Source organism: Octopus bimaculoides, chromosome 2 (genome assembly GCF_046866305.1).
Source record: "Octopus bimaculoides isolate indiv1 chromosome 2, ASM4686630v1, whole genome shotgun sequence".
Taxonomy (NCBI): domain Eukaryota; kingdom Metazoa; phylum Mollusca; class Cephalopoda; order Octopoda; family Octopodidae; genus Octopus; species Octopus bimaculoides.
The window spans coordinates 28,676,520-28,697,423 of NC_142929.1; the positions used below are offsets into that span (position 1 = coordinate 28,676,520).

The 20,904-nt window shown below is 33.3% G+C and overlaps 1 protein-coding gene across 1 annotated transcript; it reads right to left on the bottom strand.

Annotated features, from left to right (window-relative positions):
* Positions 1-1,252: 1,252 nt before the first annotated feature.
* On the bottom strand, positions 1,253-20,569 carry LOC106872734 (monocarboxylate transporter 4-like). The gene is made up of 7 exons (XM_052976017.2): positions 20,358-20,569; positions 14,581-14,810; positions 13,324-13,467; positions 9,764-10,073; positions 5,135-5,312; positions 2,444-2,711; positions 1,253-1,825 (listed from the first exon to the last, which is right to left on the bottom strand). Exons 1-7 carry the CDS (start codon positions 20,468-20,470, stop codon positions 1,638-1,640), a joined length of 1,431 nt encoding a protein of 476 aa, XP_052831977.1. The 5' UTR covers positions 20,471-20,569; the 3' UTR covers positions 1,253-1,637.
* Between the last annotated feature and the right edge of the window lie 335 nt (positions 20,570-20,904).

Consider the following 20,904-nt stretch of genomic DNA (forward strand, 5'->3'; position numbering starts at 1 on the left):
CTGTCATGATCTTTAGGACTCAGAATGTCTTTCACATACACTTAGAATCTGATTTAACTTGATTTAACAATTTACTTAGATCTCTTTTACGTTATGGTATGGTTTAACTTTGTAGATTTGAGGCGAGAACATCGGTAGGTAGACTATATATATATATATATATATATATATATATATATATCTATATATATATATATATATATATATATATATATATATATATATATATATATATACACACACACACACACATATATATATATATGTATGTATGTATGTAACCAGATAAAATTTATCATATAGCCTTTTATGTTGTTACTTATGTGGGTTTTTCTGTAATTAGGGCATGTGTCACCCTATGTTGTGGTATCACTTCTTTTATTTATGTTACACGACTATCTATGTTGCTGTCATGGGAATGAATCATATGACCCCTACTGCTATGTAATAACTTTTGTAAGGTTATCATTTGGGAAATTTTTAACTTTTTAATATATGCTTTTGCATTACTTTTTGGTTATTTTGATTTCTTTTCTGGACATGTACTGAATGCTTGCCTATATTCGAACTAAAAACATGTATTTCTAAATTGACACCAGTACCGCTATTGCGCATTAGACAACTAACATTGTTCGAAACCAGCTTGGTGTTCTGTACATGTCCAGGAATAAGATACCTGGTAGCAATCGGAGATCCAACTTATCGAAACATAGCTTAATTTAAATATTAAGAAAATGCTTAAAATATGACTTTAATTGTCTGAAATGTCATAATTACTTCTTCAACTATAAGTTTATAATATTAAATAGTTAATATACTAGATGAAGACCTTCATTTGAAGAACAGGAGGGTGATTGTGATAAACGCTGTTTACTCCTCAGAGATTAAGCTCTTACTAATCTCCCCGGGATGGTCTCCAATTTTCCTTTTCATACGTAACAAAAGACGAATCAATACATTTACCTAGAGCAACAAATTGTAATAAATGTTTCCATTTTATTGTGTTTAAAATATTTCTGGAAGTGGTATCAGACAATTACCGGGTTATTTTGTATACCAAAAATTTGAAATTTTGTATCTTTCCTGTATGATACCATTTAAAAATATGAACTTATAATTTTCCTTTGTACATATCGTTCGTATACGTCGGTATATATTTTCTGGGCGAAACATTATCGGATAGTGGCTGTCATAGGTAAATGTTGAATACTCAGATGTGGCACATTATCACAGCATTATAAAACAATTGTAGTTGATTGAAAAATAACTTTAATACATATCTATCACTTTTTATTGCCGTTGAATGGATGAAAACTCAAGTAAACCCCGGTAGAATTTCAATTTCTGGCAAAAAACGTAAAGCAATGTCGTCCAAGCTGTATCTTTTCTCCTACACCAGAGGACACACACACACGTATACAGAGTTGTTGTTTTTTAAAAATAAAACTGAAGCTCTCGACTCAAGTTCCAAGCAACTGCGATTATCAAGCGGAATTCACACACGCACACATACATTTATAAACATATATACGAGCTGTACGTGAACGGGAATTTGTTTGCATATCATTAGTTCATTTGCTCGTTGAATGGAGATACATTAAACGTGACAATGTCAATTATTCCAAGTTTCAGTTGTTTCAAAATTTCTGATTAAGATCAACATCCGTTTTACTTTCATTGATGCCTACCTTCGAATTGAGATGGAAACACTTTCGAATAGTATTAAAGTTAATTTGAATGATCAAAACTGCCATGACTATTATAGACGTTATACCCATAATTTTGAAGAAATAATCAAACGTGTGTGACATCTCGACAATGTAGCCTATAAAGTAAATAAATAAACACATGTTATTACAAAGGATGTGAATACAGATTATATACAGTTTACATGTATTTATAAATAGAATGTATTGACATTTAATTTTATCTGCTGTATATATTTTTATTATTCAGGCAAGGCCGACCGGTAAATATGATATTAAGTTAATAAAAATCGTAAGGAATGATTTCTGGTTGAGGAAATATTAGCAGGAACAATTTACAAAGGAGCCAACATCATTGAATAGCTTAGTCAAAGGAAACATTATGATTGGGGGAGATAACTGGTGTGGGGAATACTGATACCTGTAGAACGTAGACTTGTTCCAAAAGCTTACAACGGACTGAATTCCTTTAAAAGAAGCCAAGAATCGTTAACGATGATTGAAAGTGCCTTGAAGGATAGTCAGAGACTGGGTTAAAAGGCCCGGCAGAATCGCTAGAACGTAGTTCCAAATAACTGACAGAATCTTTAGAGCGTATATCAACATTGCTCTCTTTACTCTTTACTCAGAACCGTGAGACAGATAAAAAGAAAAAGAACAACAAAGAAACTGCACATGCACACTTGAATATCAAGAAAAAAATTCTCTTAATTTTACGATGATTTAGAAATATTTACCTGCAATAAGTCCAATAAATAGGTTTCCTGCACCACACGCCGTTTCGCCAAATCCTATGGCTGACGAGCACTTCTTTCCACCGATAATATCCAAGACGACGACACTGTGGATTGATAAAACGAGGCCAGAGAAAAATCCAAGAAGAAGTGTGCCGATCAGTAACATCATGTAACCGTGTAGGATTGGAATAAGTATCATCGTTGCCGAAAATAACACACTGTTGACAATATACAGTAACATACTGGTGATGAAGTGGACTCGGATTACCTTTGGTATAAAACGAAATGTATGCATTAGGGACAGAAAAAAAAATCAATCAATATACATATGTATATCTATAGATATAATATATGCGTGTGTATGTATATATATATATAAGTACGTAAACATACCTTCACGCGCGCGCACACACAGAGGCGCTCATGTACACACGTTCATGTACACACGTTCATGTACACACGTTCATGTACACACGTTCATGTACACACGTTCATGTACACACGCTCACGCACAAAAAACACACACATATAAAGTATAGGAGTATTAAATGAAGCAATAGCCATCAGGCGGCGAGCTGGCAGAAACGTTAGCATGCCGGGCGAAATGCTTAGAGGTATTTCGTCTGCCGTTACGTTCTGAGTTCGACTTTGCCTTTCATCCTTTCGGGGTCGATTAAATAAGTACCGGTTATGCAATGGGGTCGAATGTAATTGACTTAATCTCTTTGACTGTCCTTGTTTGTCCCCTCTATGTTTAGCCCCTTGTGAATGTGTACAATGAAATAAGTATCTAACGTTTCGGATTAAACACCTTTTCACAGAAAAATTTAGGAAAAGTAGATAAAAAGAAATAAGAATGATAACAAATGCATACACCACACACACACATATATACATACCCAACACATACACACACACATATAAATGCGAATTTGAATATATTTATACCACACACACACACACACACTCATATATATAGATGCATACACACATGCACATACACATATTAATATATATGTATATGCATGCACACACTCTCGCACACAAGCATGCTCACTTATATGTATACATATATGCATATACACACTTGTTGATCTAATATGATCACCATTGACATTTAGAAAATATAGTCAACAATGCGTGTACAAAATTTAAGCCTAGTACAGCCAGCATAAAATCGAAAGAAGTCTTATTACAAAATGACAGGCGCCCAGAGACAATAAAAAAACAAGATGTCCAATTCGGCAAACTTGACAAACTATTTTGCTAAAACAATACTTCCCGAGAGACATGGAAGTTATTTGGTACCCCAGGCATTCTATTCTTAGAGATTTCTGAATCGATGGAAACCACAGACAAACTCGTTATTTTTAATGCATCAATAAGAATTTCTAAATCACTCTAGCAATAGACGTTTCGTATTTCGATCTAGGATAAGATTTCAAATAAAAATATACTATGTCAATAGGCATTATTTTCTGTTGTAATTCTTATTATTCAACATAATACTTAGGATTCAACTTATTTATTATATTTATTTTGATTCAACACACAAATTTTGGCAGAGGTGGTTAAAAAGTTCGCTTTGTAATTATAAATTCCGACTTCGACATAATTGTCTCGGCCTGGAGAAGTATCTTCTATCACAGCAATGGCTGAATCCTGTTTCATATGTGAAATGGGTAAGATGAACATTGTGTAGATGACCGTCAGATATACCGCGTCAGTGTTTGGCTGTTAGACGTCGCCAAGTTTAACATCACCACCTGATCAGTGGGTGAAGTCAGCGGACGTTACACTGTTGAAAACTGTTAGAATGTCCTTTAAATAAAGGTAATGGGTATTGCCCTTCCCCCTTTGATAAAGCCTAAAATGAAATAAAAAATGGAATTATGTGATCTGTTCTCATATAAGAGGATCGAATCTCTTTATTATAGGGCAATAAAATAGTCATAAGAAAGCATTAAATTAAAAATGTGTTATCCAATATGAGAGACACAAACTCTATAGTTGACTATTCAGATGAAGCCATGTAAATAGTTTATTCCGAAACAGAAGGAGAATGTTGTTACACCGTGTATACCTTATTTAAGAAAAGAATTTGGGCAGACGGGCTTGATTAATAGAATTAGGTTTCATATTGGACATTGAGTTCAAAATAAAACAAGTAGAGGGAATTATAGGAGGATAGATTTTGTGTTGATCAAAGAGCAATTATTAGTATAATAGTGCCTTATAATAGTGCTTTCATGAGTGGCATAGATGTCACATCTTATATCTCATATTTGAATGTGCAAAATCCAATATTTCTGTAATACATGTCCAATTTTGTTATATTTCTGTTTTAAAGTTTATAAAAATGAGAATAATTATAAGTAATGAAGATATATATATATTTCTTTATTGCCCACAAGGGGCTAAACATAGAGAGGACAAACAACGGGATTAAGTCGATTACATCGACCCCAGTGCATAACTGGTCGACCCGAAAAGATGAAAGGCAAAGTCGAATTCGGCGGAATTTGAACTCAGAACGTAACGGCAGACGAAATACTGCGAAGTATTTCGCCCGGCGTGCTAACGTTTCTGCCAGCTCACCGCCTTGAAAGTATTGGAGATATATAACTACAAAAATGATAACAGAATCCTTCAAGTTTCCAGTCAAAGTTCTTTGCTATATATTTTCCTTACCTGGCTGCATACCAAACGTCCCACTATATCTGCAGAGCTTTCTACGGTTAAAATTGTAACTGCTAAAATTTTGTTATAGTTTCTGGTTTCCATAACAGCCGGCAGTACATAAATTATTGTCGATATACAACCGCTTATAAAGATGAGTGAAATGGTGTAGAATACAAAAGTTTTGTCTCTAAACATAAAATATAGAAAAAAAGAAAAGAACTCATTCTGCAATGTAAGTGAAAAATGAATGACATGTAAAAAGGTTGTGAGACACTGGTATATCACATTTAGCAATGTATCATTGTCCACGATACATTAGTTAGTGACTACTTTAATCTATGTTACAGTGAAATCTGTGTTACAAGAAAAGCAATGATCTTTTACCTTAAAAGAAATATAAAATTATGATTAGTTAGAAATGAATTCGGAGCCAACCCTTATAAACTGTCTTTAAGTGTAACCTTGTAAACGTGTATTACATACCTTACTTTGAGTCCGTTCGAATATGCCAAACTGATTTCAAATTTATTCTTCAATTTAGTATAGGCACTAAGTTTAATAATTTAATAATCTATATTTTGACGCTTGGTGCAGATCAGGGGTGACCTCCGTATGGGAGGAAACCTCAATAAACTTTCGATTCCTAAGAAGCAAATATTTCACACCGTTTCAATGTGTAACGCCCCGGAAAAGGGCATGGTATTCAACTTTAAAGGAAGCAATATACAGCTGAGAAAAATTTTTTCGCTCAGATAAAGAAATAAAATAAAATAAATACGAAAAACAAACAAAAGACAAATCAAACAGTTTTTTGCTAGTAACTATCTTAGATAATGTGCTACATATTCGTGATACATAGGCAAAAACCGAAGCACTTAGGTTTAAGTGTTCTGCCCTGAAGCGCAAATAATGTTGGTATGAACTCATGAATAGGTTGTTGGTTATAAGCTATTTTTAGCTTTGATATATATATATATATATATATATATATATATATATATATATATATATATATATATATATATATATATATATATATATATATATATATATATATATATATATGTATGTATGTATGTATAAGTACATAGGTTTTAATCTTTGAGAAAATTATGGAGACTGGAACGGTCTCAACACGTAACAACAAAATTTTATTTGCATAGGCGCTAGATTTGACCGCGCCTTTATCTGTAATTGCTGACGAGGCCAACTGGCAGCTCATATCCGGAGTAAGAAAAGCACGCATATATAAATATATATATATATATATATATATATATATATATATATATATATATATATATATATATATATATACATATATAAATAGATAAATAAATATAAATATATATATATATATGTGTGTGTGTGTGTGTGTGTGTTATATATATATAAACCTATTTCGAACACGAACCACATGTCCATAAAGTTGAGCAAAAAAAAGCAGAAAAAAAGAAAAAAAAATATTCCGACACTGTGTCGTATAACGAACTGTCAAAATGTAACAGATCAAGGGAGAAAGAAAATAAATACTGTTTTATTAGATAAAAGGAATAAACAAATGAAAAGCTGGTGATGCAGATTTGTCCTAAGCTCCTCATCTCATCCTATAATCCCTGATAATAATGAGCTGAGATTATTCAAGATACCACACGCAGGCACACTGTGTTATATATTTTTCTCACTCCTTACCAAACCAATTATTTCTTCTCCTCTTCTGTCTCTCTCTGTCATATCTATCTATCTATCTATCTATCTATCTATCTATCTATCTATCTATCTATCTATCTATCTACACACACGCACACACACACACACACACACACACACACACACACACACACACACACACACACACACACACACACACACACACATACATATGTATAGTAATTTTATATATTATTGTATTATGTATTTATATATTTATGTATGTTTGAATATGTATCCCGCTCTGAATAAATATCTCCGTCTTGTTTGCGTGAATATAAATAAAAATACCAAACCAATTAATGTCTTCTCTGCAAACATAATTAATACAGTTCTGTTTTTTATTTGCAATTAAAACTATAGTTATGTCATAGGCATTGTCAATTATTAGAAGACGTTTAATTCATGCCAGTTCAAGGGATGTGTTTGTCCAAGTTCTCTGTACGGTTTTAGGCTGCGATCTATTCAACCATGCGCTATCACGCCCCGCATCACACATTTTAACAGTAATTCAATTATGAAGTTAGACAAAGACTTACAGTTGGTATAGTATCTTCGTTCTATCTGCAAAATCAACTTTTCTTTTATAGTTTAATCAAAAGCACTCACAAACTTTTATAAAGACTTTTAAATAAGTGGGGAAAATGAGGAGGAAACGACAATTAATCGTTTGCAGCAATGGGATATCAGATTGTGCATATGACATGAATATTGCTAACAAACTGGATCCCGACTCAAGACACCCAAAGACTAGGTGGTCGTGAGAAGCTCGGTGACGGATTAAGTTTCTATAACATAAATAATGATAGCAATCCATTGTCAGTAGTTGATAATATAAAGATTTTGAACACTTCTTCTACCTTACAATATGTGTCGCTACCAAGTCAAAAACAGTACTTTAATGATGCTTACTGTATTTGTAGAGATACAGGGTAAGAAAACGATTCACTCATAACCCAGCATTTTCATCTACTAGGATTTTGTATATAAGTAAGTAGTTTTAATTTCTAGTTGTAAATGTTATATAACAAGTGTTTCTTTTGTAGGGCAACATTGAAACATTACAAAAATGTTGAATGATAGGCCAGTTGACATTTGTTTCTCTTATGTCGGGAGTTTGAATTTTTTTAATAGATCAGCAAATTTCACTCTACATTAGAGGTTGGATGAAGACTTTAATTTATTTACTTAGTTTAATAGCTAGTGCTTTTGCTGATAACAGTAACGAAAATTACGCTTGTATATTCCTGTGAAAAAGCAAGAACTGTATCTGGTATACGTGTTTCAAATACAGTAATAAAATGTGGATTTCTCAGTCGAAGGAAAAACTATGGTGTTTGAAATAGTATGGAAAGAATTGCCATAAGTTGTTGTTGGCACTCCGTCGCTTACGACATCGAGGGTTCCAGTCGATCCGATCAACGGAACAGCCTGCTCGTGGCTGAGCACTCCACAGACACGTGTATCCTTAACGTAGTTCTCGGGGATATTCAGCGTGACACAGTGTGACTTTGAATTACAGGCACAACAGAAACAGCAAGAAATAGTGAGAGAAAGTTGTGGTGAAAGAGTACAGCAGGATTCGCCACCATCCCCTGCCGGAGCCTCGTGGTGCTTTTAGGTGTCTTCGCTCAATAAACACTCACAACGCCCGGTCTGGGAATCGAAACCGCGATCCTATGACTGCGAGTCCGCTGCCCTAACCACTGGGCCATTGCGCCTCCACATTGCCATAAGAAACCACCGACTTATAATCTGGTGCTATAAGTACAACACTGGATTAAGACAGTCAATTCAATTGACAAAAGTATCAATGTACATATGGCTTTCTATTAATTCCATGTGAATTATCCTGGATATTGTTTAGCTTATAACTATGAGACTAACTTTTTGTGTAAGCAAATATTTGTTGCGACCACATTTCTTTATAAAGCTCCATAATGTAAACAGCGTTTTTAAGCCATTGACTGAAACGCCGAGTGTCATATAACTAAGTTTATCTTAATCTTCTTTCTTTTTTATTTTATTGCACACTCTTTAATTTAGAATATCGAACTGGTCTTTGTATAACTGATGTTAAATAATTCTTTTAACTGAACTGCATCTTTGACGAATTTCTTTAATTTTATCTGGAATCAAGTACTGTGTGTCAGAATCCACGTGTAAACTTTATGAAAGTTCCTAACAGTTCAGTAATTAAGGATTTTCTTCCCCTTTTCTTCCACCACATTTCCTTTGTTTTTTTTTCTATCAGAGTTCAAATTCTTGTATCATCCCTTTAATGATCCTAGGTGAAGTACAAGTCTTCATGTGACAGCAAAGAAACAAAAAAACCCCTCCAAAACAAACAAAAAACAATAGCAAAAAAGACCTACAAATTTCAACAATTTTTTATGTCCGTAAAGGAATGATATTCCATAGATGTTTAAGCTCTTCTAAACTGGAAGATAGCCAGAACTATGTAAGATTATTTGTGCTTAATCTCTCCGTAATTGACCATGAAATAAACTACAGCGACATGGGTTGCATTTCTAGACAGAGTATTTAAAGGCGAAGCAAGAACATCGAAGAGGGTTAAATGACAACTGCACAAATTTATAATTTTAAAAGAGCAGAGGCAATTGTAATAATGAATACTAAGGATACTTGAAAAGGGCTGACTAATTATGGTGATGCTTTTCGTTTTCTTAGTTCAGTGTTTCCTATTTTGATGTTATGTTTTTAAACTTTTATTCAATTACTTTCTATTCCCATTCTCTACTCCCATTCTCTGAAGATCAATGTTTGACGTCACCAAATGGAAACATCCAAATTTCGGTATTGTTTTATAGTATTAATAATTTAACCTAAATTGTAATAGTTACCAAAGGAAGTTTAATCTAAGTAACAGTAGAAAAGTAACGAAACAATGCTTGAAAGTAGACTTACCTGAATATTGATAAGTGAAACCAAACATTTTTTTCTGCTGATAATTTGCATGAGGTCTTATTATTCATATTAGCATCTAAAGGCGTTATGAGTAACGTAAAGACACACGAGTTCAACAAAACAGCACTCATCAACCAAAATGCTCCACGCCAGCCATATGTATCTACGCTTAGAGTAATTAAAATAGGGAATGTCATTATTCCAACAGGAAATCCTATTGTGGAAATTGTGAGAGCCATTTTTATGTTTGCGGGAAAAATTTGACTCACGGCTACCAACGCAGAAACGTAGTTTAAGCTGCTGCCAAAACCTATTGGGGATCAAGAAAACGTGAGATTTCTTGTTATAATGACATTGTATTAAAATACGATAATATAGAAAAATTATATATATATATATATATATATATATATATATATATATATATATATATATATATATATATATATATATATATATATATATATATTAAAAATAACGTCGACCACTAGCGCATCAATTGTCCACGTTAGTGGTCGACGTTATTTTTTAAAATGTACCTTAATCCCCTGAGATTGCAGATAATATTTCTGAATCCCTTTGATTCTTTAGATGTGCTGGCCTACTGATAATTAATCGATATTAATTAATATATGACTAATTACCAGATTTTACAATAATATTATATATATATATATATATATATATATATATATATATATATATATATATATATATATATATATATATATATATATATATATATATATATATATATATATATATATATGTATGTATGTATATATATATATATATATATATATATATATATATATATATGTGTATATATATATATATATATATATATATATATATATATATATATATATATGTAAATAAATTTAAATAAGTAGAAAGTGGAGAAAACTTTTGATCAAAAAACAAATTGACCAACATCGGTTAATTATTTTTTTTATACAAAGCGTAACATAACATTTCTTACGGCCGTTTCGGCTGCCAATGTCAGTCGGTGCTTATTTTCTTCTTTATTTACGTCTAACCCTGTAACGGTCTTAGCTTGCCCTTGGTTTAGATATAACTGACCAATTGTAGAGATAGCTGGGCTTTGGTCAATTCCATTGTGGACAACAGGCTGTTGGTCTCTAGAATATTTCTGTAAGTACACCATTATAAAAACTTTACGGGTTTGTTTTTGGATAAATATTAATTAACTCTATTTACGAAATCATAAGTACTATCCTTTTTCTAGACATATTGGCGATTCCTGTTTTACTTTATATAAAGAGGTAAGCCACAAATATTATTCCTCTAATTCATTTGCTAGTTCACTCTTTTGCTTATCGACTTCAAGCTTCACACTGCAAGATGGTATGATTCTAATATATTGAGCCTTCTGGCTTCATCTCGAGGCCCTGTTTTTTCCTCTTCCCCCTTTCTTTCTTTTATTTCGTGTATTTGTATTCACTCTGATGAAGCTCCATGTACTAGATCGAATGTGCTATAAAGGTGACGAATATTATTTTCGGAATTTTCTTTGTAAGCACCGACTGACATTGGCAGTCAAAACGGTCGTAAGAAATATTATGTTATGTTTTGTATTAAAAAAATAATTAACCGATGTTGGTCAATTTGTTTGTTAGTTGATCAAAAGTTTTCTCCATTTCCTCCTTATTTGAATTTGATTCCTGATAAACTTTTGTTTATTCTGTTATTACCTGTACCCTATGAGCATAGTGTACTTACATACCCATCCCAGGGTTAACATAGGGAAATAATACCGATAGTAAGAACGGATATTCTTATTTTCCATAGACGGTTATTTGCTTACCTTTATATATATATATATATATATATATATATATATATATATATATGATACAGTTAAGAAAACAAAGGATGGATCTTGCACAACTTCAATATCATTTACTACTGTTTACATACCGTCCGTTTCTAATGACAATCCACCTAACTGATTTCATGTGAAAATTTATGCAAAATCTGCGTTTGATTAGAAAATTATAAAGAAATGCATGCAGCTGTATACGCCCCCATTTACACATAAGCTAAAGAAAGCTCAATGCAGATTCGTAGTGATCCATAGAACAAACGATCAATTAAAAATAACTGGTTTCTCTGACCTTGAAGTAAGTCCCATTAGTGAGACGAAATAATATTTAATGATCAAATATTCAACTGTTCAGGTTGGCTGGTACACACCATTTTATTAAATGTCCTTCAAAATTAGTAAAAATGCATAAAGCATAAAAGAAATACTGCTATTATATTTGTCTTGATTTTTTGTTTTGATTATGGATTTCTGTCCAGGTATATATGCATTTTTTCAGTCTCTGCTCATCAGCTTGCTTCAGTCCCTCTCCTCAGATGATGGCCATGACCGAGACCTAAATTTTCTAACAGTGGTATCCTTGCAATTTCTCCTTGATTGAAAACTATAATGACATCATTGACAGCTAACTCCAGGCAAAATCACCCGACAAATGTTGATTCAGGACACAGTTCCCAAACTAAATTGTGGAAGGATTCATTGTTATTTTACGATCCCCTATGCAAGCACTTATCCAAGAGTAAGGCTACGAACACAGGCTTCATTCTATCCGGCACAGATTTTATTTGGATCACGCTTGTCATCCACCTTTTTCGCTGGACACCAGTCAACACAGTGACTATGGTCCTTGAACCTGGGCTTGAAAATTGCCTATATGGCTGTCTTCATGGAGGGTTTGTTATTAGGGTAACTTCTGATGGTAGCTCCATAATGACCCTGTATGGATAGGATGGCTGAGCCTATCCTTACCTCCAGTACCAGTGTGCTTTTTGTCATCATCACCAGTGAATGATTTCTCTCTTTTTGCCTGTAGTAGGTCCCCCAATCTACGCCCCATCCTCTTCTGCACATGACCGCAGTATTCATATTTCTCAATTTTGATGTCCTTATAGATGGGAAGATCAGCATTGGCAGGCTAAGACAATAGATAGCAGAATAGGAACTATTTTCGCATCGAAATTTAACCATTTTTGAAAGAGCTTTGGGAGTTCCTGTTGGACATAGTTAAAGATGAAGACTTTGTTTACCTTTTGTTAGGGTAATTCCAAAATCAAAAATTTTGTTCCGAATAACGAAATCTCAGGTATTAGCCTTGCCATGAGTAGAGAATCTTAAATACATACAGTTACACGTAGAGTATGATGTTGATGAAAAACCAAAAATAGCAACTGAATGTAAAATTAGACTTTACTATAAACCAATCTTCATAGAAAGGCTAAGAATATTTGTATAAACGTAATGCAAACAATCTGTGATGATGGATGCACTCGAATATTCATACATTTCATACATAGTAAGATTTGAAGACATTGAAATCATGAAGCCAATGTAATATAATTTGCATTGGCAAATTATGGTAGTGCCTATGGTGTGACAATGTGATGGTGTCGAAGACTATACTAGTGACGATGGAAGAAATAGTGGTGTTTGTGAAAATTGTGCTCACGGTATTAATGGTAGATGCGGTAGTGGTAATAAGGATAGTGATACTAACCTGTAACAATTCCCAGTGACGCCGCCAGATAAGGAGTTGTGTACGTAAACGTGCTCAATAACGTACCTAGAGAACTTAAGAGACTGCCTAGCAGAAGTGTAGCTCTTAGACCAATTTTATTGATGAACACACCAACGACTGTACCTATGTAAATAGCAGACAGGAACATCATTAAAAATCACTTAGTAGTTAAGCTATGCCTTTATCATCATGTTAGTTTTTCGTGTTTCCTTATTTTTGTCTCACGTCACTTAACGTATTCTCCCACGTTATCTCAGTTTTTACCCTTAGATTACTTTTTTGATACTTCTCAATGTCCATTCTATTTTCGTATAATCCAACCTTCTCTCTCATTCCTCTACATTCTTCCTCGCATCTACTTTGTAACATGTTTTAGATTACATTGATAAAGGTTGTTCAACGTTGTTTTTACTAAGTAGAATAAGATTTTACTATTTCGGTTTCTATTTTGTAGTAATGCAACAAATAGAGTTAAGTGAGGTATCTCAAGGCATTTCACAATCTCTTTAACCGATGAAGTGTCATAATGCTTCGTGTAGTAATTAGATTTATAAATTAGATTTATAAATTAGATTGTCTAGCGAAACACCGATGCTATTTTAGTCACTCTCCTTAAGAATGGCTTCAATCCATTTTATAAATTTTATATTAGCGTCAATATTGAAGCTATGTGTTTTAGTATTTTTTGCTTTTACGAAGTGTCAACAACCAGCGCCGTATTACATCACACACGTACAAATATGTGTGCGTTTATATATATATATATATATATCAGGTCATCGTATAAGTTCTGTCCGAATTTTGAATAGAGAAAACAAGTGAGGAATAAATGATTATCATATGAACTTCATTAGCTTACAACTGTTTCCGCTATAAGAAGCGGTGGACTTTATATTTATTTATATACATATATGAATATTTAGGTGTGTGTGTATGCACTACCTTTTATAATATATTGAAAATTTTATCAAAATTCTTTGGGTTCTCAGAGACACGTTAACCTGATACATCAGCAGAATCTACGTCAACTTTGAAAGAAGCTTCTCATAACCACAATCACAAACACGGCCAAAAAGCATGCTTTCAGTTTGAGATTTGTTTCCCCATTTTTATACACATCCACATTTGCTTAGTTATCTATCCCTATAACCTGTAGATATTATATGTTGCAACGAAAAAAAAAACAAAAAAACAAAAAAAAACACACTGCAGTAACCAGCATAGTAATTGACTGACCAGCAACACTGATAACTCCGATACAGAGCGACAGAATCCATGTTATTTCTCTTCTGCCAACTTGATAATCATGCATCCACGGTTCATACATCACGCCGAGTGAATAAGGGAATCCGGTGGCGTTGTAAATAATGAAGAACGCACTACAAATCACGATGATGCTTCGAATGGAAGTTAAATTCTTTATATAGTTGTTTGGCGGTATATCATTGCACTTGCTTATATTCTCGCTGAAATGATAAAAAAAAAAAAAAAAAAAATAATAATAATAAACACACGCCAGAAAAGGTCACAGAAAACGAGAAAGCAACCATACTCTGGGATATGCCAATACACACAGATAGAGAAATTAAGGCAAATAGACCAGATATAGTTGTCAAAGATCCTGAAGAAAAAAAATGCTTTCTAATTGATGTATCAATACCAGCAGATGACAACGTTTCTCTAAAAGAAATGGAAAAACTTTCAAAATACAAAGACCTGGAAATAGAGATAACTCGAATGGGGAATCTAAAAACAGAAACAATTCCTATCATAGTAGGTGCCTTAGGTATAATAAAAAAATATTCAGACAAATACATAACAAAAATAGCAGGACTTACAAATATATATAACATACAGAAAATTGCACTACTGGGCACTGCACACATTCTACGCAAAACACTTTCAATAAAGTAAACATAAGAGCATCACAGCAAACCACAGCACATACCCAAGGCGCACAGAGCTGCGCTCGGTAGTGAAGTGAAAGCACGTTATAAAAATAAAACTACTGAGTAATAATAATAATGATAATAATAATAATAATAATAATAATAATAATAATAATAATAATAATAATAATAATAATAATAATATCCTACGTAAAATACTGTCTATGTGATCTCAAATTTTAAAGCAAACACATAATTTCCTTCTGGTTTCTTAAACATTCACTTGAACAAAAACTGTACAAATCCAAATATATGGTACCCTAGGCATAACACCTACATGAACTTCTAACTTGTTGTCTCTTGAGGTCTCTGGGTGAGACTTGGATCCAACTTGTACAAATGCAAAACAAAAGTCAAACATAAAATAATAATAATAATAATAATAATAATAATAATAATAATAATAATAATAATAATAATAATAATAATAATAATAATAGAAGGAAATAAAGAAGAGTGTCATTGTTATCAAATGAACAATATTTCGACATCTATACTTTCTGGAGGAGTAACCTCAATCCTATAGATATTATTATTATTATTATTATTATTATTATTATTAATAATAATAATAATAATAATAATAATAATAATAATAATAATAATAATAATAATAATAATAATGATGATGATGATGATGATGATAATAATAATATTATTAATAATAATAATAATAACAACAACAACAACAACAACAACAACAATCAGAGAGCGCAAACCTCCGCCAAGGCAACACCAATGTCCTCTCAACGATTAGCCGGAGAGGATTTTTAAAATGAGAATATCTGAAATAAACTCGACTACTCTCACAAATGAGAATACTAAATATGAACCCGACCGTTCTCAAAAATTAAGTAAAAACACGGGAAAAATAATCCAGAATCCTTGCCCGGTACCGGATCGATCGCAGAATCTAATCAGTTCGTTCCAGACACCAGGCCAAACATCCCTGAAAATTTCATTCGAATCTATCCAGCGGTTCTTGAGATATCGTGACCACGGACAAAAGAAAAAAAACCAAACACGACTGAAAACAATACCTCCGCCTTAGCGGGTACACCAGGCACATGAATCACAACCATATGTGCACGACATGGTGATTTCATATCAAGATAAACAACGCATGACACGCCAGGGTGGGGTCCAGTTAGAATTTTCTTCAGGTCGAGTAGTCCATCGCGCTCAAAAGGTCCCTGAATAAGGGTTGTTTAAGGATGTTGAACGAAACAGCTATGTTTCTGGAGGTGAATTATCCAAACCCCAAAGAATTCCTCTCAACATATGGCTATGATGCTCCCCCACTACTTCTGCTCATGATCAGAGATGCACATATCGTCAGCCACTAAGGGACGTGCTGAACTGATTAAGGTCAACTAGTATTGAGCAGAATATTTGCTGTAGCCCATCTTTTATACCAAGACAAAACAATGTACATAAAACTACCCAGTCAGTTAAGGTCAGAAGCCATATTATTATTATTATTATTATTATTATTATTATTATTATTATTATTATTATTATTATTATTATTATTAAGTTGGTAGTGATGGCCTTTATACCGTCCGTTGAGCTTTCTGGTTTCGAGCCTTGAGGCGGCAATTTCTTGTTTCGCTTTTCCTCTCTGCGTTAGACTTTGCTGATTTTGGGTGCCTATTGTTGTAGGCTCTACAACTTTTGCTACTTATGGATTCTGATAATCTGGTTATTGCTGTTGTTACTGCTACTGTCATATCTCCTGCTGTTGATATTACAATTGTAGCTGTAGTTATTGGTGTTAATATTTTGGTTCCGAAGGCGGTGAGCTGGCAGAAACGTTAGCACGCCGGGCGAAATGCTTAGCGGTATTTCGTCTGCCGTTACGTTCTGACTTCAAATTCCGCCGAGGTCGACTTTGCTTTTCATCCTTTCGGCGTCGATAAATAAAGTACCAGTTACGCACTGGAGTTGATGTAATCGACTTAATCCCTTTATCTGTCCTTGTTTGTCCCTTCTATGTTTAGCCCCCTGTGAGCAATAAAGAAATAAGAATCGTTAGCATGCCGGACAAATTGCTTGGCGTCATTTCGCCCGCTTTTAAGTTCTGAGTTCAAATTTCGCCGGGGTCGACTTTTCCTTCATCCTTTCATCTTTTTTGGGGTCGATGAAATACATACCAGCTGCGCACTGGGGTCGTTGTAGTCAGCTTCCCTTCTCTTCAAATTTCAGGTCCTGTTCCTCTCACAGAAAGGGATTTATTTTTGTTCACCGCTTATAAAAGGGGAAAAAATACATCCTCTACTATGTATATTTCGTTATTAGCGGTGAGTCTATAATAGCTGCTTAAGATCTTATTACGAAACCTCTCTCACTCACTCACTCACTCTCTCTCTCTCTTTCTTTCTTTCTTTCTTTATTTTTTCTTTCTTTCTTTCTTTCTTTCTTTCTTTCTTTCTTTCTTTCTTTCTTTCTTTCTTTCTTTCTTTCTTTCTCTCTCCACACACATATACATTACATGCATACACAAACATACACATATACACACAAACACACATATAATATATATATATATATATATATATGTGCGTGTGTGTGTATATGTATTATGTGTGTGTGCGCATGTTTATATAAATACATATTTATTCAAACATAAATGTATGTACGTATGTATATGTATAATATGTATATATATATATATATATATATATATATATATATATATGTGTGTGTGTGTGTGTGTGTGTGTGTGTGTGTGTGTGTGTGTGTGTGTGCCGTGTGTTTTTGTATGCTATGTATGTTAATATAAATAATATGTATATAACATATGATACAATATACAATAGTCTGCAAACTTTCTGCGAAACAGCTCAATGAAAATATGTTGTTGTAATTAATATTTTTGAAAATAACTGCCAATGTCCGCAATAATACTAATAGCAAGAACATTATGAGTTATACTTGAGCAACAGAAAGCAAAATAAGTCTTCTATAAGCAATGGACATCACATGCTGATCCTAAGTAATGCAAACAGATAGAAAGCTGATTTATTACTGTCATTAATCTATGTATAAGCCACCTGAAAGAAGAATCCACGAGATATTGTTTCCTTATATTTTCCTTCTTCCAGCGAGTTCTAGGTTTTTAAAAGCCACTATTAAGAAACTGACTCAAGTGTTTAAATATATATTTTTTTAGGAAGTAACTTTCGACAGATCGCAAGGCTTTGACAGGTCACAAAGCCTCAGGTCACAAAGCTTTGACATTTTGTCACGTTATTTACCGAATCCCTGCTAGGCATAACGTTGAGATTTTGTTTAACTTGACATTATTCGACTTCTACAATGAAATCTATGAAGTTTTTCTTCCCTTCAAATTAATTTGTAGGTCTTTTATGTGAAATTTATAGGAAACTATGCAAAAAATTCAATTCTAAATCTTCATTTATTGATATGTTCGACGGGAATGTTTTCCTAGAGTAACGTCTTTTCATTATTTTAAGACAACAATTTCCCGAACAGGACAGATATGTCTAATCTTTTCTTGCGTTAACACTGAATAAAACCCCTTTCTCACGAAGCACTGATGGAACTACTATAGCAGGCCTTCCAAGACTGGTTCAGTCAACATCCTTGATCTTCCTCAGGACCGACTTCTTATGGTGGTTAGTGAGGCTTAGACAATTAAGACAGTATGCGCTGATCAGATTGTTAATGAATGAAATATTTACATTTACTATATATAATCAGATTTAAGTCTTAAAAAACCCCACTGAAATAGAACCGTAAATCTCTGGACATCTATAAATATGCTTGAGATAGTGTAGATACCGATGATTTCAGAATTTTTTTTGTGAAAAGACTTTTCAGTAGATGGGGAGAGGAGTTTCGGAGAATTCACAGGAGTTGGGTTTTTCTTCCTCATAACTTTCAGAAAATGGGTATTTTTGAATGGAATTGTCTACAAATACATACTTTTCAAAGTGTGTAAATTACAATTATATCAGAATTTGATGTGAGAAGAAAAATAGTGAACACGCACTCATACATACTTATACACTTCACAGCTTCTTTCGAAATTTCAAGTTTCATATTGAAGGTATATGTGACGTGTGTCAGTATGTATGTGTACGAGCCCAACACATTTTTTGTTATATTAAATTCTGATATAATCGTAATCTGCACACTCTGGAAAGTATTTCTAGAAGATTTCATAAAAAGAAATTACCCATTTTTCTGAAAGTTATGTGTAAAGAAAGCCGTCTCGTGTGAATTATGCTATATACTACGTCGAAATTACGGTATGTTTCCTTTTATAATGAAGAGCTACTTATTGACGTTACTTGAAATACTGAAGCGGATTACAAAGAATATAATGCAGAGAATATACACTAGCCGAGCTGACTTCCACTGTTCCTCTTAACAATAGATATTTTACTGAATCTAGAACCAGGCAGCTTTAAGCAACATCTTCACATTACTGTTATGGTGTTAGATATATTAAGAGGGAATGACAACTAGGTCCACACGGTGTTAAACTAATTGCCGAATTAATGACGAGCTTTGAGTTGTATCTCCAGCCACAGTATATTTCTGGCGAAGAAACTAAAGTCTCAACGGGTCGTACATATATACCATATAGTGCGTAGTTCATTGTTATATAAACTGCGGACTTGACTGACGAGCAAAATCTACAGAAACATACTCAAATTTCATGGACGTCAATCTTAAATCTCTTTGCTAACTTCATGGCTCGGATTTCGATTTGGGACTTATACAAGATGAATTACAACTTCACAACAATAGCTCTATATTAAACTATATCTAAAGGAGATTTGATGCTAGAATTGTGGGGCATTGAAACACACTTAACTTCTCTGTTACTGCATGGTATAAACTTCTGGAGTACGAAAGTTAAACTATACACAAATGTGAAAGGAAATCAACATTATGTAATCCCTACCAAGATTTTATAAAATATATGTTAATCTAATCTAACGTCGATGAAGTTTTTACTGAATTATTAAAACAGTACGAAATTTGGATGCATAAATTTTCACATAGATATGATTATAAAAGAGAATAATTTACCTTGAATGATGTATTGCATTACCTGGTTCCGTTTGTTTCTGGAGACTAATGCAGATAACATTAGACGGAGATGGCTTTTCAAAAATTTCGTTCGTGTGATATTTAGAGACCATATTGAATTCTCTTTTTTGAATCTAACTCTATGACCTTATATGTTTATCTGGTCTGTGGAGGCTTAACAAACAGAGTTTCAGTAGGGGGAAAAAAACGATAAATGAAGAGATGTAAGAGTTGAAGACGGAGAGACAACAAAGGTGTGTGAAAGAAAATACGGAGAGAGAGAGAGAGAGAGAGAGAGAGAGAGAGAGAGAGAGAGAGAGAGAGAGAGGGAAAGAGGGAGAGGGAAAGACAGAGGGGGACAGAGAGGGAAGAAGAGAGTGACACAAAGAAAGAAAATAGAGAGAGAACCAATAAATCTCAGTCTATTCTCTCTTACCCTGTAATTACATACACATATAAACCTATCTATATCTATGTATTTCTTTATGTGTATGTGCGTTTGCATATAATATATATATATTTATATATGTGTGTGTTTGTGTGTGTG

Coding starts and splice junctions, on each gene's coding strand:
- LOC106872734 (XM_052976017.2), bottom strand. CDS start 20,470: ATGGTCTCTAAATATCACACGAACGAAATTTTTGAAAAGCCATCTCCG. Junction 13,468..14,580: donor CGGAGTTATCAGTGTTGCTG/GTCAGTCAATTA, acceptor CTATTTACATAG/GTACAGTCGTTGGTGTGTTC. Junction 2,712..5,134: donor GACGTTTGGTATGCAGCCAG/GTAAGGAAAATA, acceptor TTTATACCAAAG/GTAATCCGAGTCCACTTCAT.